General features: G+C 42.9%; 1 protein-coding gene across 1 annotated transcript in view; it reads right to left on the reverse strand.

The window, feature by feature from the left end:
* The window catches only part of Col4a4 (collagen type IV alpha 4 chain), a 117,201-nt gene that overhangs the window by 36,508 nt on the left and 54,016 nt on the right, over positions 1-26,677 (reverse strand). The window contains exons 18-32 of the mRNA XM_075952202.1: positions 25,626-25,695; positions 24,651-24,755; positions 21,432-21,596; positions 18,652-18,741; positions 16,551-16,714; positions 13,089-13,161; positions 12,059-12,165; positions 11,400-11,583; positions 9,658-9,726; positions 6,949-7,056; positions 5,874-6,092; positions 4,935-5,096; positions 3,206-3,376; positions 2,494-2,637; positions 786-893 (exon numbers count right to left, since the gene is read on the reverse strand). Coding sequence (XP_075808317.1) covers positions 786-893; positions 2,494-2,637; positions 3,206-3,376; positions 4,935-5,096; positions 5,874-6,092; positions 6,949-7,056; positions 9,658-9,726; positions 11,400-11,583; positions 12,059-12,165; positions 13,089-13,161; positions 16,551-16,714; positions 18,652-18,741; positions 21,432-21,596; positions 24,651-24,755; positions 25,626-25,695 — 1,939 coding nt within the window. The remainder of the gene's footprint in view (positions 1-785; positions 894-2,493; positions 2,638-3,205; positions 3,377-4,934; positions 5,097-5,873; positions 6,093-6,948; positions 7,057-9,657; positions 9,727-11,399; positions 11,584-12,058; positions 12,166-13,088; positions 13,162-16,550; positions 16,715-18,651; positions 18,742-21,431; positions 21,597-24,650; positions 24,756-25,625; positions 25,696-26,677) is intronic.

Here is a 26,677-nt window from a genome sequence, read left to right on the forward strand (position 1 = left end):
TAAAAGATGAAGACAATGAAATTGGGGGTGTTGGCATCTGTTCAAAACCACATCTCTGTGGTTTCTGTCTTTGGCAGCCTCACTATGAAAGGAGCTGCCAGAAATAGACAGGAAGCCATGGGTAGAAGGAGGGACCAGGCAAGGTCATTTGCTACAGGATATAAACCTTACAAACAAAGAAGAATTCAACCCAGAGAAGTTAAAGCACTTTCTCCTAATGGCTAGCTAAACAGAAACCCAGGACATAACCCAAGCAGATTAACCCTGAACTTGAGAAAGAAAACAAGTTCAGTTGACAAAAATCCTTACCCTGCCATGTTTCAGAGGACTAGCATCATGTCATCAGGATGCTTTTTAGAAAAATATGGTCCCTGGTAAGCCTAGATCTGTAGATTCAGGATCTGGGATTTAAACAAGATCTCTAGGGGGATTTATATACACACTCTAGTTTGAGAGAGACTGGTCAAAATGACACAGGCAGCCCCAGATATTCATGTCTGCTTTCCCAAATGGAGGGGGTTTAAGCCTGGAGGCAGTAATTTATGTATACCTTGTCTTGATCCCAGTGTGGAAGATCCACATCTATAAATACATATCAACTCCAACTATTTTTAGCGTGGAAAAGCCAACATATTACTGGAAAAGTTAGCAGAGTGTAATTACATTTAAGAAATGACCTTTCCTACTTTCTTATTAGTGGGTAAGTTGCCTAACATATTGGCTTGCCTGAATGATCTATAAAATGCCAACTTATTTGATAAGGTTGAAAATCCTCAAGCATTTACCTCTCGGTCCTGGGAACCCATCATCTCCTGGCTGCCCAGTTTCCCCAGGCTCCCCCTTTCTGGAAATGATGACTGTTTCTCCTGCATCGCCGGGAGGTCCTCTGTCTCCTGTAAATGTTATATATATGAGAGAAACACAAACACATGCACGCTGCACATGTAACTCATCTTCCGTGGCATGTCACCTCCTTTATAAAGCTCACCTAGCCCCACTAATCTGTATTCACGGCTCCCTCAGTATCAGTCCCAGGGACTGAAAATTCCCCCCTTGTCACCACTTATCCACCCCTGGGACCGGGATGCAGTTGGTACACTCAGTAAATCTGCTATATTTATCCCAAATATCCCAGGATCCTCTGTGAGTTAAGACATTTGTAATGTCATCATCCACAAGACTGTTTGCTTATTCTGTGGAAGCTGGATCATCCACACACCAGAGTCCAGAGTCCCGTACCTTTCTACCTCACAACACTTCTTTCCCTGCTCCGTACGTTAAAAGGACAAACACATATTTCAATCTGGTTCTCCACATGGGGACTTCCAAAAAGTGGGAACGGGGTCACACACCCCAGCTTATCTGGAAACACTGTCCTGCCCAAGCACTGCTGAGACTGGCTTAGTAGCCCAATGTGATGGGAGGGCCTGGTTAAAGGGGAATTCTGTGAATCTGTGCCTAGAGCAATGGTAGTTTAACCACAGCAGTAAGGAGAGTGTTTATGCTGCCAGGGGCGGAGTTACACAATGATAATTGGCAAGCACTGTGTGTGTGTGTGGGGGGATTTTCCTCAGAGAACATTCATTTTGGGGGAGTTTACAAGCACAGCATTAGAACTTGATCCACTGTTTAATTCTCTGTGGAGTGACTAATAGTGTGACCCCAAGCACCTGCAAATGTCAATTGTCTTACATAGCAACGAGATTTTTGATCCTTATCATGTTAAATTCCTTAATTCTGTGTAAATAGTTTATAAGCTAATAAAACAAGCAAACAAACAAACAAACAAAAACAAAAACCCCCGACAGAATCAAAAAACAATGAGAAGAAAGGGTCATTTGAATAAAACTGGAGGCCATTTTGCCAGAGAGCTTGAAGAGTAGAAAACTCCTTCCAAAGACGGGTAGAGCATTCATTTTATTGCTAGAAACGCAACTTTCTCTCCTGCAGCAGCAGCTGAGAGACCAAAGAAAGCATCTATGCTGTAAAAGGAGGCTTCTATGCTGTAAATGGTTAAGAGGGGCAGGATTCAAAATTTGAAACCCTGAACAATATTTTATGAAAATTATATACAAATCAAATTTCATTGTCCACAACTGAAATTTTGTTGCAACTTTCAATTTTATCTTGGTTGTGCGTTGACTCTGGTGTTTTCGTGTGCCAAGGCCAAGGTGTATTGTGTGGCAGAGGTCATTCGGCCTCCAAAAAATGTTTATAAAGCCTGAAACGTCTTACGGAGAGTGACCACCAGGAGAGTAAGGTCTCTGAAGCCCCGTGTTTATACATCAATGCATTAAGGACCTGTTGTTTAGCATCTCCGACATGCGAGTATTCATTTACCTTAGCTATATGTGATAAGATTGCAAGGCAAGGAAAATGAATTCCTGAGACACCATAAAACCAAAGAAATCCAGAGACACATGAATAACATTTAACCAAACACAGGAACAAGCTCATCCAGTCCTCCACCCCAGTGCTGTTAAACCCACTTGCCTTTGGCTCCTTTCTCTCCCACGTCTCCCTGGGAGCCAGGCCAGCCCTTCTCTCCAGTTTCTCCCTTTCTTCCAGGTTGTCCATCTGGGCCTGACCTTCCTCTCTCTCCTGGAAAACCACGGTAGCCAGGCGGCCCTGGGTGCCCTGGTCAAATGAGAACATGGAGTTTTAGGGAAGCACTTTGAGGCTAATGTGGTTCTTTCAGGTCCCTGGTCGTCCAGTGATATAAATTCTGCCCAACATTGTATGCTGAAAGTAAGTCATTAATTTGAGTCTGACTCTGGTCTCAAACATCCTTGCTCTCCCACCCAATCCTATTTCCATGATCTATAGACCTAACGTCCACGCACTGTTGTTCTGGGGGGCCGGAGCCCACCATGTTTTGAGAGCACCAAGAGAAAAGACAAGGGTAGAGGGAGGGCCCATCCGAAATGAAATGTGTTATCCCTGACCTAGTGATATCATCATACTGCCTGGTCCTGTCAGCTGGGGTGCCTCGTCCTGTGAACCCCAACATGTCCCCAGGCTTTTTTTCAACTTACCCACGTCAGAACATTCTGTCACTAGAAAGGCTAACACAGAGAAAAAAGAGCAGGGCCAAGCTAAGCTAACAAACACATTCTGTTAGTGTAAGTCTTGCCTAAGAAGTTTCGTGTGGCAGTTGAGTTGGAGTTGATGAATTTGGGAGATTTACTGGGAGAGCTCTACTCACCCTTTGGGCCTGGAAGGCCAGGTGGGCCATCATCTCCAGTGGGGCCTGGAGTCCCAGGAGGCCCTCGGAAACCATCTGCTCCTGGGAGGCCTGGGAGGCCAGGGAGGCCCTTCATCCCAGCTGGTCCAGAAGGCCCCATGTCTCCTGACTGGCCTTTCCAACCTGGGGCCCCTGGGACAAAGCACAATATCCCTGAGGCTGGAAAACTTAAAACTTTTTTCGAACATTCACAGGAAAAACATATTCTACAGAGCTTAAACCTGTGGCACATTAAACAAGAGAAAACAATACTAATCAGTTAAACTGACAGGAGCAACTCTGCATCTGCCTAAAAATATGTTTTACTGGATGTTATGAAAAAGGGAGCAGAGATCAGCTGAATATTTATCCCCCTGATAGGATGAATGAAGTTTGTTCTTTTTAAAAATATAAAGATACAAAGATGAAAACCAAAGACTGTAGTATATATTCTCTAAAAAGAGAAGAGGATGAAGAAGAGGAAGAAGAAGAAGAGGCGGAGGAGGAGAAAAAAGAAAAAGAGGAGGAGGAGGAAGAGAAGAAGAAGGAGGAGAAGGAGAAGAAGAGGAGGAGGAGGAGGAGGAGAAGAGGAGGAGGAGAAAAGGAGGAGGAGAAGAAGAGGAGGAGGAGGAGGATGAGGAGGAGGAGAAGAAGGAGGAGGAGAAGAAGATGAAGAAAAAGAAGAAGAAGAAGAAGAAGAAGAAGAAGAAGAAGAAGAAGAAGAAGAAGAAGAAGAAGAAGAAGAAGAAGAAGAAGATGATGATGATGATGATGATGATGATTTCCCAGAACTTTCAGAACCTTTGCCCCAGTGAACTTCAGATAGATTGTTAACAACTATGGTGAAAGATTTGTACAAATCAGAACAGTCAGAATGACTGACTCTTGAGATGAGGTTGTAGTAGCAAATTCTGTCCCAAACTTGCCTGGCTTCTCAAATGGACATCTTGCATTTGGATTAAAGTAGAAACAGATACATTACAGAATGAATGACCCCAGCAATGAAATGAAGAGCATAGTGGAGATAGCTCCTGCTGTGGGCTGAACGTTCTCCCCGGACTTCTCGTGCTGAATCTTAACCACCAATGGGAGAGGTAGAGAATTTTGAAGATGATTAAGTGTGAACATAAGAGAGGTCTTTGGTAGTTTGCACAGGGACACTAGAAAGAGGCATCTGTGCGGAAGAGGTCCTCACCAGATATCAAAACTCCTGGGGTCTTGATCTCAAAATTTCTAGCCTTCTCCTAATCAATTTCTGTTGCTTAGAAATTGCTCAATCACAGGATTTTGTGATAGTCGGCCCAGGGGATGGGAGGAGCCCCTGAACACCCCTGTGAGAAGACACACACTCATTCTTGTGCCAAGACTGTCATCACCTGGGGCATCTCCCAAGGCTATGTTTGCAGGAATAGCTTTGACAGCTGATGCTGCACTTTCCTTCCACTTGAAGGCTGCTGAGAAGCGATGCTTCCTACACTTGCATATGTTGCAACCCACCCTGTGTGCAGCCACTAGCCAGCTCCATACATGTGGCCTGACAAGAATTTGGTTGGGGAAATGACACAGACCAAGATGAAATTTATGAACGAAGGGTATTTTTGTCTCCAACTCATGAGTCTGCTGACAGCCATACATGAGTGAGAGGCAAGCTTCCCGACTGCAAGGAGGGAATGCCCAGATGCTTCATATTTTGACACTTGGTGGCACTTACCTGGACTACCAGGAGCTCCAGGAAGTCCTGGTTGTCCTGGGGTCCCTGGAGCACCTCTTTCACAGGAATGACCGGGGGGTCCTGGGATCCCTGGAAACCCAGGACTTCCCTGTCTGCCTTTGGGACCTTTGAGACCTGGAGATCCAGGGTTGCCAGGTGGCCCTGAAACGATGATGCATTAAGGACACTCATGAGTCCGCACTGTACAGGGGGCCTAGAGCCTCCCTCAGGCATGTCAATTCCAGAAACAAACAATTTGATCCTGACTCTGGGCTCCATGAGCTAACACTCGGAATGAATTTTCATATCATAGATACGGCTCCAAGTGAGTATGAAAACCACACCTTGCTAAGTGAGTTGCTTGATAAGCTTATGGATGGCTTACTAAGAGGTTACTGAGGGCAGCAAGTGGCCATAGGCTTTCCCCATTCTCTCACCCTCCACCTCTGCAGCAGATTGCACCCAGGCATATAAGATGCACCTGATGCAAGCTGCGTGAATGTGCATTTGGTGGGAGGTTTTGTCAGCTAACCTTTCAAATTTCTATTGGACTTCTGTGGAGTCTGTTAAGACTCAAGCCTCCCTGCTAAGGCCGAGTAGCCAGACCTCACATTGGACTATCTGCCTGGGTCTGGCACTGGCAGTGACAGGTTACCCAGCCCTTGCTGTCCATGGCTTTTGGAGCAAACACAGCCTGGATATAGCTGAGTGAATTAATTCCCTGCGGCCCCGCATTTGCAAACATGCAGTAAGGGCACAGGTACACATGTCTGTGTCGTGTGTGTGTGTGTGTGTGTGTGTGTGTGTGTGTGTGTGCGCGCGCGTAGGTTCATCTAATGTGATCAGTCCTTATTTGTAATCATAAAATAAATGTCCATGCACTTTCTGACTGGCCAAAGCTAAGCAGACATCCTCTAATAGACAACAAAGACCTCATACCTTCAAACCCTGGGCATCCTGGGTAACCTTTGCTTCCTTTCATGCCTGGCACTCCTGGAAGACCCCTATCTCCAGGGGGTCCTGGGTCACCAAACGAAGGGTCTCCTGGGATTCCTTTCCGGCCATCCATTCCAGGAGACCCAGGTGGACCTGGGGGTCCACTAGGGGAGGTCCCCTTTTCACCTCCAATGCCTGGATCTCCCATGTCACCATGAAAACCTATTCAACAACAATAACAAACTGCTATATGTACTAATATAGATCCAACAGTATAAGGACAACGCTTTGATTAAAAACCCTAGGCAAGCCGGGCGGTGGTGGCGCACGCCTTTAATCCCAGCACTCGGGAGGAAGAGGCAGGCGGATCTCTGGGATTTCGAGGCCAGCCTGGTCTACAAGAGCTGGTTCCAGGACAGGCTCCAAAGCTACAGAGAAACCCTATCTCGAAAAAGCCAAAAAACAAAACAAAACAAAACAAAAAAAACCCTAGGCAAGCTTAAGTGGTACTTACATTTCTAGGACTTTAGAGACTCAATAGTTCCAGAGATGGAACTCAAGTCATAGAACCTGGTGGCAAACAAATTTTACTCACTGGGCCAGCCTACCATCCCCCTTCTTAAAAAAAATTCTTTTACTTTTATTTGCTTATATTTTTGAGACAGGGTCTCACTCTCTAGCCTAGGCTGCCCTGGATCATCTTAAATATCCCAGGATAAGCTAAAACTCAAGGTGATTCTCCTGCCTCCACATCTGGAGTGCTGGGATGACAGCTGAGTGCCACTATGCCAGCCTCCTGACCACCCAGTCCAGACACTGCCCTGGACTGTGTCAACCAACAGTCATGTGACTGCCGACGGCTAAGGATTCCCCCTGGGAAGGGATCTCAGCTGCATAGGATTCTGTTCATCTACAAGATGTCACAGCACAGCGGAGGTCTGTGTCACCTCCCTGCCCCCAAAGAATCATCCCTCCATTATCTCCAGATCCCTTGCCATTTCCTTATGGGTGCTCATTTTTAGGAATACACAAAAATTCCTGATGAAATGCTCCCAAGGCAGAGAAAGCCTTTACTTACCAGGTGGACCTGGAATTCCAGGACTTCCTGGCTTGCCCTGCTGGCCTTTCTGCCCGTCTGGACATCTCATTCCTGGAGTTCCAGGCGAACCTGGAAACCCCTTCGGACCTAAATAAGAACAAATAAAACAAAGATTCAATTGCACAGAAAAAAAAAACAATCAGGAAAAACAACAACAACAAAAAAAGGATTTTGAAATGTCCTTTTTAATTGTTTTTGGAGTATGTCAATTTTATGGAAGTAGAAATGTTTGCCATCATGGGCTACAGAATAACATTCTGTAGCCATTGTTCCCAGGAAGTGTTTTGTTGTGATTTTCTGAGTCTGTACTATGAGGAATTCCTCCTGGGAGCTTTTCACACACATCACCATTCACATACATTTCAGTACCTTTCATGGCAGGTCTGAAACATAAACCTAAGAGCCTAGCCTGTTCTTTAGGAGAACAAGGTGGTTCCCAGAGCCCACCCTGCTGAAAATGCAGAAAAGGAGCCCTACATTATAGATAGATAGATAGATAGATAGATAGATAGATAGATAGATAGATAGATTGATCGATCATAGGCAAACTGCTTACTAAAATAAACAAGATTTTCCCTTAAACCTCTGATTTTCTCCCAAGTCAGCTCAGCCAACATAACTTCTGAATTGTAAACTTTGGAGGAGGTACAGCTACATGGGTTTATAGCGCAGTGATTTGCTTCCTATAGGCTAAAACTGCTGGCAAGAAATCCAAGTCTTTCATTCATCCCCAGTAAGGTAGCAGTAAAAGAAATGAATACTCAATGAACCGACCTACAGATGTAGGATTATGTCTCAAAACTCTTGTAGCTTGTGATGAGGGGAACATACTACCCTGTCCTTTGAGCTGAAGCTTGGCCGTGTAACTGGCTTTGGCCAATAGGACTTAATTTTTATTATGTGACCACACACACACACACACACACACACACACACACACACACAGTTATATAAGAGATTTGAAACCACTTGGGCCAATGAGGCATGAATTGCATGATGTAATCTGAGGTGTGAGGTCACTTTAGGAGACTTGGCCCGCCCTCTCCTAGTCCTGCAACCCCATTAAAAGAGCACACACTGGCTTTTGCAGTAGAACAAGTGTTGCTGATCTGGACTTAACCTAGGACCAGGGTCAGTCACACCAAAACCCTATATCCTGGATTGCCCGAGTCCCCGCTGTTTCTTTAGACTCACAAGAGTCAGAGCAAGTGTGTGTGTGTGTTCACTGAGGTGCTGAAACTCTTTGGAATTCCTGTGATGGAAACAGTTTCAGAAGACAGCAGCAAGTCAGGCATAATTCAACCTGTAGATGCAGTTGGCCATGTGTGTTTTGTATTTCTACTCATGAATACAGAGTCCAGAGATCAATGTCAGATGCCCTTCCTCTATCTTATTATGTATTTATTTACCTACTTATGTATTCTTTTTCTTTTTTAATTGAAAAAATTCATACATTATATTCTGATCACTGTTGCTCCTTCCCCAACTCCTCCCAGATTCTTCCCAGCTCTCCACCCACTCAACTCCCCACCCTTTCTTTCTCTTGGGTTTTCTCAGTGAATCTTGAACTTACAACTTCAGCTAGACTGGTTAGCTAGAGTCCCTGAGATTTTTTTTTTGTATACACCTTCCCAGTGCTGGGATTACACATGTACGTTGAACATTCAGCTCCCTTCATGTGTGCTGGACATTGAAACTCAGGTTCTTCTTATTCTTGCCTTTACTGGTGTGTGGGAGGTCCTTCTGTATATTTTTTGCTTCTATTGGTTAATGAATAAAGAAACTGCCTTGGCCTGTAATAGGGTAGAGCAGAGATAGGCAGGGAAAACTAAAATGAATGCTGGGAAAAAGAAGGCGGTGTCATGGAGACACCATGGAGCCACCAGAGGAGAAAGACACAAGCTGGCAGCCAGAACCTTGCTAGTAGGCCACAAACCTTGTGTTAAAATATAAAATAATAGAAATGGGTTAATTTAATGTGTAACAGCTTGCTAGGAATATGCTAGAGTCATTGACCAATCAGTGTTTCAAATAATATAATTTTTGTGTGATTATTTAATGGTCTGAGCAACCGGGAATGAGTAAGCAGCCTCCCACAACATTTTACTGATTGAACAGTCTGCCCAGTCCTCTTCTATCCTTGTGTAGTACAAGAAAAGCCATGTTTACTAACAATATTGTACCCAAAAAAAGTTGATTTAAATAAACTTTAAAAACTTAAACATGGGTCTGTGGTTTGATTCAGCTAAACACAAGGGACTGACTCAGATGAACTAGATACATGGACATATATTCAGAGATGCTGATGTAGGAACATTTTCAGGCTCTGTCTAGTCAGAACTTGTCCTGTTTGGAAGGTACTGTTCACAGGCAGGTCATATTTCCCACTCAAGACCCAGAAAGAGATATAGCTTTAAATTCTCAAGGGCAGAGAAGCTGGCTGGCAAGTCGTCAAGCCAAGGTAAATTTTGCTGCACAGAGTCTGGGAAAGCTGTGGAAGGGCCTCAGACCATGGGGATAAGGCCCAGGAGCTAATGACTGTAGTGTTTCTCCCAGGCTCCTGTCCCTCAAGACCTCACACCAATCTCAGAAGTACCCTGGCTGGGATCGTTCACTGCGAGCTTATCTATATTCTTGGTTCTTTAACTCTGGAAAGTGTGTAGGACAAGAGCTTTGCACTGGTGATACCTGGAGGTCCATCAAAACCTGGAGGGCCTGGATTCCCTGGATAGGTTACATTGCAAGAAATGGTGTCACCTGGAGAGACAAAGAAGAATGACATTTAGATTAACCGAGCACCACCACATGCCCTGTGATTCTCTGTGACACCTCATTCAAGAGACTTTTTCATATGGTGCATTGGCGTGCATAGGAGGAGAAGCATCCAGGCATCTCTAGACCAGCCTTTCAGATGGCTCCTTAAACCCTAATCTCAGCTGTCAGAGCTGTTGCAAGCAGTATAAGAAAAACATTGAGTCTAAGAAGTACCTGTTGTAATAACCTGGGAATGTATAAATTATTAATATCAACGATGGTTTGTAGGCCAACAGAGTCTAGTGGAATGGGTAGAAGATGCTAACAGGTTATGAAGAAAAGCCATGGGACTCGGCACTGAGTTCAGCTGACTTTGCTCTTGGTTTGGACACCAGGGAGCTGCACGAATGAAGAGGTTTGCTGGATATTAATGACAGCCACCATTTTTGAGATCTCCGTGGAGCAGGTTCTTAAGATACACTGTCTCTCATTTTCCCAGCGAGTCAGCGATGAAGGTGCTGTCATCCCCACCATAATCGGCAAAGGAACTCAAGCCTTGTGCCTCCGAGTCCTCATCGACTAAAACCCAGAGTTTCACTTTCATAACAACGCCTCATGGCTTATTACTTCGTATGCTTTCAAGCTAAAATGTGAGACATAAAGAAAAATGATATTACATTTTTCTGAGTCTCATACCATGAACTTGCTTCTTATCAAATACAAAGTTAGTTGTCTTTATGTGTCGTCAGAACGAGATCCCCAAACAGTATTTTTATTTCCAAACTTCAAAATTAACACTATAACCCAAGGTGTAATACATGTCTCAAAGGGGAAAAAAACTTAAATAAACCTCTTTCTGTCAGCCATAACCCTGAAAGTAATTTTTTGAAATTCCTAAAGCTGTCAAACATATTTACAATGTCCTCATCATTTCCCATCTCCCTAAAATGCTTGCAAGTATGTTTTCATGGACAATAATTTTTTAAATGAAATACTAGTGTGGCTCTTATTCAAATATATCACATTATCTCAAAAGATTCTAAAAAATTTATGCTTTTAACACATAGGAGTGATTCAAATCCAGGTGGACTTTATGCATTAATATGAAGAAATGAATAAAAAGCAATTTAGGTGTGACAAACAAATAAATCCACAAAGAGATTAGCATTTCAGGGATTTATTCTGAATATTGCTTCTGCTATGGTTTTTGTTGCCTTACAACCTGTGAGATTTCTATAGCACCTGGATGAAATCCATTGAACCAGCCTGCCAGAGAGATGGTAACTTCACCCAGAGAATTCCCTTTAGTTTTCATGACTTCAGTTACTATCCTAGCCTAAAAATACTCAAAATGGTATCTTAAAGTTGTCTTGATTTGCATTTCCCTGATCGCTAAGGAAGTTGAGCATGACCTTAAGTGTCTTTTGGCCATTTGAACTTCTTCTGTTGAGAATTCTCTGTTCAGCTCAGTGCCCCATTTTATAATTGGGTTGATTAGCCTTTTACGGTCTAGTTTCTTGAGATCTTTATATATTTTGGAGATGGGCTGATGGGGGGGGGACCTAATTGGGGGAGGGGGAGGGAAATGGGAGGCGGTGGGGGGAAGAGACAGAAATCTTTAATAAATAAATAAATCAAAACAAAACAAAACAAAAAAAACAAATACTCAAAATTACCTCTCTGCCCCTTCATGCCATCAAAACCCCTCATGCCTGGATGCCCGGGCTCTCCTGGCTGGCCTCTCTCTCCTGGTGGGCCTGGAAATCCCAGTCCTGGAGGTCCCACAGGTCCTGTTGTCCCTCGAGGACCTGGCAGTCCGGGAAGCCCTCTCTCACCAGGGGTCGCATCCTTATGGTCACCCTGGAAATGTTAAGGTCACACACCTATTAGTGATCTTCCAAAGTTCGTGAACTCAAAGCAGTATGCATATTAAAAAGCCCAGATTTCAAAAGACAGTGTCTTAGAAGCAAATGTGACCCAAAGGAACTAATTGAGAGTCTTCCTAATATTTTATATTCATACTTTGAATCTTTACATCCATGTATATGATATGGGTGCGTTTGCTATGCTTCAGATACAGAAAGTGAATTACATTATACCTTAGGTACAGACTAAGAATTGGATATAGAACCACTAACAGCAAATATAACATAAGCAAAGGAAGTGGTAGGGGATGAAATTGACTTCTTACATCCTTATGATATAGTACCCAGATAGACTTCATCAGCCTCCATGTCTTTGGGTAGAAACACAGCAAAGATTTATCTCTACTGCATAGCTGGCTGCTTGTACAAACATATGAGAAAGTAAAATTCTACAGCAATACTGTACTTACTCTGGGCCCCGGATCCCCTCTTTCTCCAGCACGTCCATCCTGACCATCTTGTCCACGTGACCCTGGAAATCCTGGTGGCCCATCAGGCCCTCTTTCTCCTTTCTGCCCTGGGAAAAGGAGGCAAAAGACCTGTAAGCGCTCACACATGGGGAGTGAAATAAAAGAGAGGAAGGGACTCAATTCAGGGTAATGGTGTTTCACTCTGTGTGGGTTGATTAAACTTCCTTGGTGACTCGGTTGTCCATCTTCTCTCAAACCATCACAAAAACAAAGGGAAGAGTGGCAGTTATGCAAACTACTGGCGCTCTTTATTTGGAAAATTCTCTTTTGCCTAGTCTATCAAAGAGGTGATCTGTGGAGGGATGTTATGCAAGCTTCCTGTCTCAATGACAGTGCATGGGGCATTCTGTCCCTGACCGTAGTGGGTGGGAAAGTTGACAGATTATTGCCTTAAACTACACAGTCCTTTGGAAGTTATTCCTCTGCCTACAGCTCACAGAGCATCTCCGATTTCAAGGACCTAGAGCTGCCTCATGGATGGTATTCCTGAGGCATGTAGTGCAAAGAAAGACAGGCTTGTGAGAGCAAATGTACATAGACCAATTGGAAATCTACATCTTGATGTTCATGTTCTGTCTAGTAGGTCAATAAATTATATCATTTCCCCCAAACTAATTCAAAGATAAGCACTGGTTACTTGTCATGTGAATTCCATTGACAACTAAAGGACATTATGATGCAGTGAGCCATCATAAAGCAACTCAAAAGAGATTTCGCTCCAACTACAAGTTCACCACAATGAAGATTCGAATGTGTCACTAATGGGGCATTTATGTTTTCAGATAAGAGGCAAGAGATTCAGTGCCCGATAGTCACACCATTGTACAAAGGGCAGGAAATGCTCTTAAGACAATCTCAGCAACCCTAAATTATACGCAATTGATCTGCAGTCACAGGGGAAATCAGTGCAAGTGGATGCCTATAGATCATTCATAAAGTGTCAGAGGGCTAAGTGATCAGTCACGCTCACCTTTCACTCTTGATGTGACCATGTCACCCTTTGCCCCTTTTTGGCCAGGGGACCCCAAGGCACCAGGCGTTCCCTTGGTTAAAAAAAATTAAGAGCAGTGCATTAGATTAGTTCTGGTAGGGAAGAAGTCATTCATATTCTTGTCTACCTAACTCCTCTCCTCTAAATCTCTTGTCTAAAGATGCTGGCTTGGAAATCTTTGTTTTATCCCTTTCTTGCCTTTCAGAGTAGTTCTATTGTATACAATCCAAACTTCCTAGTGCTAAAATCTCTGTAAAGTCTGTATCTTAGCTAACAGAAGTTTATCCACACCTCCTTTATCTTAGCAGTTCACTACAGTTAAGATATCACAGAGAGAGGGCTCCATGCTTAAGAGCCCTTGCTGCTTTTGTAGATGACATGTTTGGCTAGCAGCACCTAAATGGTGGCTCTTACAACCCTGTAGCTCCAGCTCAGGGGACTGATGGAGGAAGGTCATTGGTTAAATAAAAAGAAACTGCTTGGCCCTCATTGGTTAGAAGATAGGTGGGTGGAGTAAACAGAACAGAACCCTGGGAGGAAGAGGAAGTGAGCTCAGACTCCACAGCTCTCCTCTCCGAAGCAGACGCCTCAGAGAGACGCCATGCCCCACTCCCGGGCAGACACATGCGATGAAGCTCCAACCCAGGATGAACATAGGCTAGAATCTTCCCGGTAAGACCGGTGCTCACAGATTATTAGAGATGGGTTGATTGGGATATCAGAATTAGCCAGTAAGGGCTAGAGCTAATGGGCCAAGCAGTGTTTAAATGAATACAGTTTGTGTGTTGTTATTTTGGGCATAAGCTAGCCAGGCGGCCGGGGTGCTGGGGACGCAGCCCCGTCGCTCCTATTACTACAGGGGACAGACTTCTTCTTTTGGTCTCCACATGCGGCAGGCATGCAGGTACTCATATATGCAAAAGTATAAAATATAAATCCTCTTTTAAAAGCTGGGTAAAACAATACATGGGAATTCTATATGGATATGGAACCTCATGTTGAGTCTCAAATAAAATGTACCCTAAATAAATATGCATCATCAAAAATATTTTGAATTACGTGAGCTTTGATCAGTAAAACAAGAGCAAAGAGGAGGTTGGGTAACATAAGCGCCTCCAAAGAGCTGAAGTCAGGGAAAGAAGTCAGGGAATACTGTGGTGCTAATGGAAGCTGAAACCGGACTCTTTGAACATGGTGACCAATGCGGGCTGATGAGAAGCCAAGGACAATGGCACGGGGTTTTGATCCTACTTCATGTTCTGGCTTTGTGGGAGCCTAACCAGTCTGGTTGTTCACCTTCCTAGACATGGACGGAGTGGGGTGGACCTTGGACTTTCCACAGGGCAGGGAAACCTGACTGCTCTATGGACTGGAGAGGGAGGGGGAGAGGAGTTTGGGGGAGGGGGAGAGGGGTGGGAGGAGGGGGAAGGAAAGGGGAGGCTGGGAGGAAGCGGATACTTTTTTTCCTTTTCTCAATAAAAAAAAAAAAGAAAAAAAAGAAAGAGGAGGGGAAATAAGGTTCTTTCCCCCACGGTGTGATCCTGGTCCCCAGCTCTAAGCACACTGTGATGAGTATAATGTAGAGAGAATACATCAGAAGTACAATCAGCCCCACGGGTCGTAGACCAACTGAATTAATGCCTTACCCATAATAACCCCGCACAAACTAGTAGTCCACAATGAAAGAAACGTTAGCCCTGAGAAGCCACTCAACACAAAGCCACGGTAGGATTTTAGAGTCACTAGCAACAAACAAAACAACAAACAAACAAAGCTGACTATGATAAAATACTGATTTTTACCAAAAAAAAAAGGACTATAGTATGCAAACTACACAATAACTTCAGCATCTTTGTTCGTTATCCATGTGTTAGGACACAGTGTCCTGCTACGGCAGCCTTGCGGGTGTGCTGTGCACAGGCAGGAATGGTAAGGCTGGAGATCTGGATCTTCACTTTCATTAAACACCAGAATTTTCTTTTCATTAGCGTCTTCTAGGAGAAAGGGAGAATGGTTTGGGGACCTCAGAATGGAGCCACAGGTCACCCCGGCATAGAGGAACAATGGGTGGTCTCTAGAGCCTCCAGGGGAGGCTTCCTGAGAGTGGTGATTTTATTCTCAGGGGTCAGACAGATGGGAGGCTGTGCTTCAGCAAGCGAGCACCGTATTATGATGAACAGATGAACTCTGCACTGTGTCTCAGTGATCTTTGACTTCAAGTTGCTAGTTCACCTAGGTTACCGCAGCTATGACTTCATTGATTTCAAGGACCCTTTGGATCAGAGTGATTCTGATGCCTTTGTTCCATGTATGATTCTGTCTGTATGGCTTCTCCACAGCCTTCCCTTCTTGGTACTGAACATCACATAGACCCCAATAAAGCCCCCTTTTCACACCTCCAGCCTTGACCTCTCCTCTGAGTACTTGCATTAGCTGTCACTCCACAGAATTCATTTTAATTTGTTTGTCTAAATATCTCCCAACCTCAAATGTCTCCATCAGTTCTGTGTCCTTTTCCGCCAAATGCCCAGTTTCCAGGGTCTTCATCCTTGTCCAAGGCAACTGCCTTCCTCCTGTGGCTCAGGCTAAAGACCATCGCTCCACCTGGACTTCCATCTTCCCTGTATTGTGTATCTGACCTAACGGCCAGTCCTTGGACTTGCCAGTCAAATTGTGTCTAGGCTGACACTCAGCACCTTCCCTTCAATTTGCCCCTATTCCTTCCCACCCCCACAATTTTTCAGCTACCTTTCACTTCCTCTCCAGCATTCTCCCTTACCTAGGGTCTCCTCTGCACAGAGCAACTGATGAGGCATCAAAAATGAATAATAGAGTATTGACTTCCTTTTTAAAGATTCCCTAAGCTGTTCCATGTCCTTCAGGACAAACACCTCAGCCTGATCCACCTGCAAAGCCCTGAGCTCTGCAAATTCTCCTAACAGCTAGTCGATGTGTGTGTGTGTGTGTGTGTGTGTGTATGTGTGTGTGTGTGTGTGTGTGTGTGTGTGTATGTGTGTGTGTGTGTGTGTGTGTACGTGTGTACTGGGGATGAAACCAAGGACCTCCTGTGTTGCTACTTACTTCCTATCTCCAATCAAGCCACATTCTATGGTCCATGGCCTCATATAGCAAATTGTGTATTTACTAATGTGTTTACTATAAAGTCTGGGCTGTCCCCAAAGCTCCAGAACTTCATATAATATTCGGGTCCCTGTTGTATCTCCAGACAATTAGGGACATAGTAGACACCTGATAATTAGTAATTAGTTAAATGAATGAATAAATGATGGATGGACACGAGAAAGTGTTTAGTCATTAAGGTGTTAATAGGTTCCAAATGTAAAATGTATATAACACATTAATTTGGAAAGGCACACGCTAGAGTCTATCTGTGTCTGTCTTATTTAACTAAACAAATTATGATCAGTAGGAGTTACTTACTTGGGGCCCTGGAGGTCCTTCAGCACCAGGCTGGCCTGGATCACCCTTTTCTCCACGCCAGCCAGGAAGCCCTACGTCTCCTTTACTTCCTTGTCTTCCAGGAAGTCCTGGAGGGCCAGGGGGTCCCATGGGACCAGGTGGACAGACACAGAGTCCCTCATTTCCTAGGAAGAGGTAGAAAGTCAGTTTTGACATGATTCCTGACAAAATCCCCGGTAAGCTGTTTGCTCCAAAGATAGCGTGACTAGAAAAAGGCGAAGCTCTTCAGTGCGCAATTCTTTCACAGACACCTGAGGCCGTGTGCCATGTGGATGGAGTTCAGCGTATGGCTGGCTGGCTGGGGCTGGGGCATGGCCTCTGTGGATTAAGACCACGTGGGAAGAGCCTCGAGAGCAGTGTGCAGCAGGTCGGGGGCCGTGGCATGGCCTATGTAGGATGAGACCACATGACTAGGGCAAAGGTGAAGCACAGAGCATGGTAGAGAGGTAGACGGCGTAGTCTGTGTGACGTGCTACGTGAGGACTGAAATGAAGCACTGGGCACGGGGTGGATGTGTCTGTGGCATGGTCTATGTGGGATGGGCACACAATTTCTAAATAAATGGAATCACGTTTTGCGCCTCAAACTCACCCACACCTAACCTAAAATTCTGGTAGATAATTGAAAATCCTTTTTTTAAAAAAATATGTTACTGAGGAATCAAAAAAATCAATAAATTACACTAAACATATAGATTAATTATAGCATGACCCTGAATAATCAAGGAAACGCAAGGCATGAAGGGATTATTGATTGAGCGGCACATTGCAATTGCTAGTTCACTGCAGAACATAACCTAATGAACAGGACTTTGGGTACAAAAAATAAAGTTTGGGAAAGTCAAATTGGTTTGTGTTTATGCTCACATGCTGCCTGGCTCAGACGTTCAAAAGGCCCTGACAAGTTGGGGGGGGGGGGGGGTGCACAGCCGCGGGCTTTAGTGAGTCCGGAAAACATGAGATCCACAGACAGAAACGCCAATAAAACATTAAAGCACAAATAGTGCCTAATCTGCACAAGAGGACCTGTGAACAAAGCTGCCCCTGAAGGCAAAATGTATGGCCGCCGTACCCTGTAGATCTGCTCTCCAGTCTGTGGGCGTCAGCCCTACAAACGTGGGGGTCAGAAAACACCGGCAGCCGTGAAAGGCAACCAAAAAGGAACTCTGAGTGCGTGCATGGCATGTTTCTGCCCACACTCACCCGTGCCGTGTCTCCTGACCCCGCTGCAGCAGTTTTTCTGAACACACAACACTAATGCATGCTGCCTGAAACCCCTCATCTCAGATCCCACACTGCTCCGTGCGGAGAATCTCAGTGCTGTGACTGTGCGCACAAGCACAATGGTTTAGTTACGGACAAACCTTTCATCCTTTGGCATCTAAATATTAAATTGACCTATCTTTGGATCGGATGATGTTAAAATGGTTAATTTTTAAAATTTCTTTGGAGTTGCTGGCATGAGTTTAAAAAAAAAAAACAGTTGATAATAAATTTTGGTGGAATTAGGACAGAATTTCCTGAAATGAAGCTGTATGTACTTCCTTTGTTTTAGGCTATATATGTATGCAAAGCAATGCTCTCAACGTTGATTATAAAAATCGAAATATCAGCTTGCTCTCAGAAACATTGAAGAGGCTCTACATCCTGCAGCGTTCAGGCAAAATTAAATTCTTCACATAAAAATAAACACCTTTATCTGTGAGTATGCAAACTTGCTTTCATATTTAATAAATAACGCTTATATGCGTTACAGAATTCTTTTAAAACAAATTTCTCGGTTATGTACTATTAGTAAAGGTTTGATTTGTATACCTATTTTATATTCCCATACACTCGAAGCTGCACAAAAATAATTCTCAAGTGAAGATGGGTCATGAGTGATAAAATGATAAAGCCCTTGTCTGACTGAAGAACTTGAGTTGTGAGTTATTCCCACACTGGCGAGAGGATGGGGAGGAACAAACCAGACTCACACCAGGCTGGTTTTCTCATAGACACTCTCAAGGTAGTCCTCCATATGTGGCTGTCATGTATAAATTCTACCTTAGGTAAATACTTGCCTTTTTCTCCTTTGGCTCCTCTTCTTCCTGGGGGACCCATTTTTCCCTTTTCTCCTATTGGTCCAGGACACCCAGGGCTGCAATATATAACTGTTTGGAGGCAAGGGGGTATCAGACAAAACTGCATGACTTTAGTTAATGTCCCCTGGAGGGTACCAGTGCGAATCACTCAGTCTCTTCCTTCTCGTTCCTGTCTCTGTCCCAGGTTTTATTTCATGATTTCCGATCTCCCTCTTCCTCCCTTCATTCCCCTCCCTCTATCTTCCACAATTTTCATAATATGTTTCTTCTACCATAACCATTGACAAAAGACATTCTTAACACCATCCCTAGGTTAGTGGACTACAGGTTAAAAAAAATAGATGTCAAGAATAAATACCAAAACAAAATAAATCATGAAAGAAGCTAGAGTCAGAATCTGGCAACTGGCTGTCTTTTCCCCTTCATTTACCAATTACCAGATAATGAACAAAACACAAAGCATGGCTTGCTACGTCAAAACTTTTGACACATCTGGTTCAAGATGACAGATAAACTGCAAATGATATGCTTTACATTTCCCCCAACATTCTAGTAGTATAAAAGACTGCAAAACAAAAATAGAAGGTAAAAAACAAATCCAGGAGATCTCAGCCTCAGTGGAAAATGACAAGAGAAACAAGAAATGAAAAAGTTAAAATGCTGATTTCACACCAGAATCTCCCCGGAGTTTAAGGAGTAAAATGACAGTGAGGCCCAAAACAATGATTTGATGATGAAATATTTAGATGGAGAGATCCCTCTCAAAAATTTTTGCAGAAAATAAAACATCGCTTGAAAAATGGAAAAAGCAAAGTTTTAAGAACACTGTAAAAAAAAAAAGGACATAATTAAAACACTATTTACACTGGATAAATGGACAGTCTGCTGCAAAAGGAAAAACGGAAAGAGTATAATAGCATCAAGTAAACTCAAAAATAAAAATATACACAGTAAATAAGACAGCAAAAAATCTATAAATTCAATAAGAGCTGAAAGATGAAGTTGAAGAAAATTTCAAAAAAGCTTCTAAAATGGAAGTGAATCTCAAACATAGGATCAGACAGGGAAAGAGTATAGAAGTTTTCAGTGGTCTCACTGGAGCTGGAAAATGAGCCTGAGAAGAAAAATTTTCAAGCCAGGATTTTATACTCAGCTAAACTTTCCATCAGACAACCCAGTAGAGCGAAGGTATTTTCAGATAAGTGTGATCCTCAGCTTTACTCTCTTATCTCTAACCCTTACTTGAAAGTCTAGTGCGGGAGTAAACAACTGAATGAAATCTAACTAGTGGGAAGCAAAGAGTCAGAGAAATGCAAAAGGGGTGACAGAGAAAGATCATCCACATTTATCACTACGCTTTCACAGTTGCAACAAGACGGAATTGTGTTGTCCACCAAAGCATAAATGGATCATGAACATGTTGTTTATGCATACAGTGAAACTTTATCCTATGTTCAAGAACAATGAAATTATTAACTGTCAGTAAAATGGATAGAACTAGAAAATATAATACTGAGGCAACCCAAACTCAGAAAGACCCATGTGGATCCTAACTTTCAAAGGTTAAATATGTGTATTTAAGTGGGATCAAGTGAGGAGAGGAACCAAGAGACTACAAAAGGGTTTAGGAGGGGGGCAAAGAGGCTTAAAGGCAATGGAGCATATGAGATGTGGAAATGGAAGGGGGATCACTGCAGGAGGAAGTACGGAGCAAGGGAGAGGAAGGGATACCAAGGTGATCAATCACAAATGTACAGAAATGTACATTTTCCTTATCATTCTTTCTACAATAGAGTGTTTAAATGGCATTAGAAACTATAAAAAATAATTTTTAAAAAAGCTGTGAAAGAAAATCTCCAAGTATCTCAGCAATTAATCAAAAGTGCTGCCTTGCTAATTTAAGAAAGTCAAAAAGCTCCAGGAAAGATTTGTTGGGAAAGTATACTGTAAGGCTATTTCATGAGTTAACAGTGTCATAAGAATGATGGATACAAAACTCTGGTAGGTTTGAGGTTAATTTCAGATAGCTAAGAATGTCAATCAAACACAGACACACATGCAAAAGACAATTTACCAACTGTTTCTGTGAAAAGAATAACAAATGTGTCATTATAAGATAACCTGGTGTATAGCACTTATAAACCATTCCATAGAAATACTAAATATTTCCAGAGCCCCAGTTATGACAATATCACTCCCAGTAGGCAGTGGGAATGGAAAACGTGTACATATAGAATGAGGTGTGGTGAATGATGGGTAATTCTGTAGGGAGGAACAAAAGCCAATAAACAAAGAGAAAAACTTCAGTAACAGAAATACAGATTGCAGGGTAACAATATAGAAACAAATACCAAAAGATCCAGTTATGTGTGTGGAAATAGTTGTCTCTGAGGAGGAAGAAACAGAAAAAACAAAGCCTGGCATTTCTTTTCTGCATAACAGGCTCTGTACAACAGCTCAACTTTTAAACCAAGCTCACATATAAATTCAATAAAATTAAAAACTATGTTAATAAAACAAAAAAATTATCAATTAATGAAACTCTATCTTTTATTATTAAACACAATTAATAAATTATACTACTTAATTGATAATAATTAAATGACATTTTCCATATTTATAAGAAATAATTTTAATATTACCAACTTATGAAATATTACACAAGTTTTAAAGTATTTAGAAAATTATACTGTCTGAATAGATCTGTAATTTTGAATTTCAGCATAAGCTCTAATAAAGATAAATGAGGAATATTTTACCATCTCGTCCAGGTGTGCCCTGTGGTCCTGGTGCTCCAGGAAGGCCAGGTGGTCCTGGCTTCCCTGGTTCTCCTGGAGCACAGTCGAATCTTTTAGAAACACCAGCTTCCCCTGGAAATCCTGGAGGACCAGGAATCCCTGGTGGCCCAGGGGGTCCCACCATGCCTGCAAGAAATATTAATGGAAATTACAGGTGTTCTCAAGAGTAACGCTTTTTATAGAGACCACAGATCGGCATATTTAAAGGAAAATGGCTGAAACTATTTGACATCACATCTAGTGAAACAAGCCAGACATAGAAAGATTAACACCCTGTGACCTCACTTCCATGTGGGCTCTAACAGTCAAACTCACAGAAGGACGAGTAGAGTGGCCATTGTTGGGGAAGAAAGAAGTGGGAACAATGGAGGAACTGATCCAGGGGACAAAGTTTTGGGTGAGCTGAATAAATTTAGGAGATTTGGGAGGTCCCATTTATTAATTGTTTCTTTCAGTGTCTGTGCTACTGGGGTTATATGTAGGAAGTGGTTTCCTGTGCCAATACATTCAAGTGTACTTCCCACTTTCTCTTCTATGAGGTTCAGTGTGATTGGCTTTATGTTGAGGTCTTAGATCCATTTGGAGTTGAGTTTTGTGCATGGTGATATGGCCTATTTTTATTCTTCTGTGTGTTGATAATTATAGATGGGTGGGAGTCACCATATTTTGACTGGGAATTGAACTCAGGACCTCTGGAAGAGCAGTCAGTGTTCTTAACCTCTGAGAAGCTTCTGTAAAGAAAAAGACACAGTCAACAAGACAAAACAACAGCCTACAGAGTGGGAAAAGATCTGAACCAACCCCACATCAGACAGAGGGCTGATCTCTAAAATATACAAAGAACTCAAGAAATTGGTCATCAAAAGAACAAATAATCCAATAAAAAAAAATGGCTACAGACCTAAACAGAGAACTCTTAACAGATGAATCTAAAATGGCTGAAAGATACTTAAGAAAAAGTTTTAAAAATTAAGATTTAAGATCCATTGTGCAGAAGGCAGAGGACAGTTACCAAGTCACACTGTATACTTGAAGCTGTTAAGAGAAAAGATCTTAAATAAAACCCTCCTTTCACACATATACAGGCACACATGCACACAAACCAATAATGACCATGTGGGCATGGCCAGTGTGTTAATCCACTCGACACCTCACTGTGTACAAACATCGAGTTGTGTACGTCACACAGACACAAATTTAAGTGCACACCTGAGAAAGAGAGGGGGTGGGGCTAGTCTAGATAGCAGAGATTGATGCACTCCTGCCACCCAGTGCTTGGGAAGTGGAGACAGAATGATCATAGAATTGAGGCTACACAGAAAGAGTACATAAAAAAAGTGGAGCAAAGCCCCCACTTTTATCACAAAACTGATTGCCAGATCGAAAGCAGGAGCCACACCACAACAATCTGAATAAACCCTATGAAAGAAAAAGAAGAGCAGGGTGCAGTAAAAAGTTAGCAGACGAGGCGGGAGAGATGGCTCAGTGGTTTCAAGAGAACACTTGCTGCTCTCCTAGGGGACCACAGTTCAGTTCCCAGAACTCACATCAGGTGACTCACAAGCACCTGTAAGTCCAGATGCAGGGATCCAACACCCTCTTCTGGCCTCTGAGAACATTAGCACACACCATGGCATGTGATCACACACACACACACACACACACACACCCACATTCCCATATAAATAAATAAATAAATAAAAGTCTTCTAAAACTTGACTATCCCATACACCAAAATGCATCGCTGCCTCTGAAAGGAGCTACAAGCGAAGGCACACAGGTATGGGGAATCATGTTTTCTTACTTTCCCCCATTCTTTAGGTGAGCTGGCACAGACATATTTCACTTACTTGAAAGTATTGTTTTCTTCAATCTTCTCATCCTATTTATTCATAAAATTAATCCAAGAAAACCTATTCGCACATCTACTGGCTGCAATATGTGCTCTCCTAGTCATCTATGTAGTAGATGGGTAGAGATCTTTAATTTTTTCTTCTTGGCCCACATGCACAAATAATGACTGCATGTGCCCAACGTGTTATCTGTGGGAGTGCAGGACCACTCCACTGTGTGTGCCTATGCCATAGCAGGCACAGAGAGCAGCCACAGCAGTAATAACTGAACACACATTGATTCGGTACTATGCATCAAACTGGATCCTAAGGCCTGCTCACATTCCACATCTTCTAGTCCTGACCAACAGAGTATTCTTTCTTTACATAATCCTGGGTCAATTAAACCCATACGGCAACCCCCAAAGACTGACTGTACCAGACAAAGCTTTTGATATTTCTCTTGCCATACACTAAATGAGGAAGAAGATAGTTCGGGGGAGAAGTGAACAAGAACTTGGTAGTTAGTGGTTCAGCAGCCCACGAAACTTTTTAAATTTCCTCAGTAAATACAAAAGACATGGGTCGGGCAAAACATTTACTCAAGATTTTCCTCCTGCCAGGTTTCTTCTGTTCACCTGGCTCGCAGAATAAAAACAAGCTTCAAACTGCTATTCCCCATCTTTCTGGAATACTGACAGCACAGCTCCCAGAGGGGCCCTTGGTCCTTATGGCAGCGAGACATTCCCCTGGGCTTCTGTCAAATGTCATGGGGCCTATGATTGCCTTGATTTTTCTTGGGGGTTGGGGAGGCAGAGCCTTTCCCTCTAAGTAAAAGGTTTGTAAAATCGTTATGTTGATTTGTTCATCTCACATAGAATATTGGGACCCTCGTGGATTTTAAGAGTACATGTCAGCTGGGAGAATCTGCCAGAATGGTAGCTCAGCTAAGTAAACACTAGCTCCAACAGAAGTTTCAAATCCTCTCTGCAACTGGAAGTCTGATGGAAGGCCTGTCAAACAAATACTTGCCTTAGACAGCTCTCGTTGACTGATAATATATATATGTATTATACATATAGAATATCTATGCTATAATAACATATATTGTGTGGGTGTGGGTGTAAAGGAACCTATATTATTTCCCTTGATTGTCTTGAATTTGGAGGCATTAGAAATTCAGGGCCATTGTTATAACACAACGCTTAGCCTTCTGGGCCTGGAGTGCACACAGGCAAGTGTCTTTCACAAAGACTCTGAAGGCAACCTCCACGTCAGCCAGAATTAAGGATTACGCTGCTATGAGTCTGATGTGGGAAATCCACTGTAACATATGGTAGACTAATACCTGGACAAGTTTCTCCTGGTCTTCCTGGGGGCCCGGGAGGACCTGGTAGTCCAACATCTCCAATTTCTCCATAGCGGCCAGGGGGCCCTGGGTCTCCTGGAGGACCTGGTGAAGGCAACAATAGACATAATAAGACAAATGTCCACACACATCTTGAAACTCAGGAGTCTGCGAGGCTTGGTAAAGTCCAGGTTGGAGGCATTTTTGCAGTTTCTTGACACATTTTAAATGGGATACGTCGATCTAAGTCCCCTCTGGCAGAGTTCTCTGACACTGACTTAGGCGTCTCTTTTCATGGGCGTCTTGGTATCTTGGTAGATGTTAGTTAAATCACCTTATACATTTTTTTCAACAGTTAAAGAAAAACTGTTTTCTAAAAGTTTAAATAATAAAGATATCCACTACATATTTACAATCTGAAATAAAATTTGATGTCTTATGCCAATGGGACATGAAGCAGGATGCAAAGCTTTCCCGACATGTTGAACGTCACATCGTCACAATAAATGTTATGGCTTGAAGCTGAAATGTCCCTTGCGAGTTTGAACACTCCAGTGCCCCTCAGTGTTACTGGCTTCGGAGGCTCTGCAGTCTTTAAGGGGTGAGGCCAGGATGATGGAAGTTAGACAAAATAGGGAAGGAACTTTGAAATTTGTGCCTGGTTTCAGTACCTGTGCCTGATTCCAGTTATCTGCTTGCTTCCCAGTACGGCTGCCCCATACAATATCTGTCCCACCACAGAGTTTATGGACCACGCCTTCCCTAGAATCATGAAACCATGAACCAAAACAAAGCCCGCCTCTCTTTCTCTCAGAAATGTTGTCACAGCAATGAGAAAAGTAACTACATACTAATATTTACGCTTTAATCCTTCCTGCTGTGCAGTACACAGGAATACTAGAACAAACTCGTTTAACTGGACCCATCTAGTCCATTTCTGTATAAGTTATGGGAAGAAATAAAGCGAACACAAACCTTTGAGTGGAGGAGGGGGAGTTACCAAAGCACCTGGTGGTCCTGGGTCCCCGCGATCTCCGGGATCCCCCTAAAATCATTCATTCATTTACTTTTCTTCAAAATAACAATCATACTTCCTAGCATTAAGCAAAGGTTAGAAAGTCATAGGCACAGTCATCAAAGAAGTAAAAACAATCGTCTGGCTAGAGAAGAGAGTCGGTCAAGACTTTCCAGAAGGACTAACAGGCACCTGGCCTCTCACCTACACACAGGAGAAAACAATGAAGGGGCAAAGATAAAACAAAGAAAAAGCAGGAGCTGTACCAAAATTCCCACTGTGTGCCCATAAATTAAACATCATGTAAGCCACCAAGTTTCTTAGGAAGGTTTTGAACATTAGTATCTAATGGGGCATTCGAGCATAAACATTTCAGTCACCTAGCAAGACCTGAAACAGTGTTTCATGATAACGGCAAAATATTGTCTCCGCCTTAATCACAACCCCCACCCCCAGAGCCCCTGGCTTCCCCTGAACAAGCCATAAATGTTGTTACAAAAGAGGTTACAAAACAAAGGGGAAAGCTCTGCAGTGCCACAAAAGCTGATGATCTTCTGAGAGTGTTAAAGCTCCTGTTACTATCTACTTTCAAAAGAATTACTTCTCAAATATAAACATAACAGGCCCGGCGGTGGTGGCCCACGCCTTTAATCCCAGCACTCGGGAGGCAGAGGCAGGCAGATCTCTGGGAGTTCGAGGCCAGCCTGGTCTACAAGAGCTAGTTCCAGGACAGGCACCAAAGCTACAGAGAAACCCTGTCTCGAAAAAAAAAAAAAACAAACCAAACAAAACAAACCATAACTGTGCTTCATGTACTACATGTACTAGTTACTATGGCAATGGTATGACAATAAACTCTTTATACATAATACATAGCCTGAATTAAAATAGCATTTATAGGATTACACCTGTCTTTTTCAAAAGTTACACTTAGACTATTCAAAATATTCTAAAACCTTCAGTTGATAGCAGAATGGTCTAAAAGTTTCTCTGCCATGGGTTTACGTTTTTA

This window comes from Microtus pennsylvanicus, chromosome 17 (assembly GCF_037038515.1).
Source record: "Microtus pennsylvanicus isolate mMicPen1 chromosome 17, mMicPen1.hap1, whole genome shotgun sequence".
NCBI classification, from domain to species: domain Eukaryota; kingdom Metazoa; phylum Chordata; class Mammalia; order Rodentia; family Cricetidae; genus Microtus; species Microtus pennsylvanicus.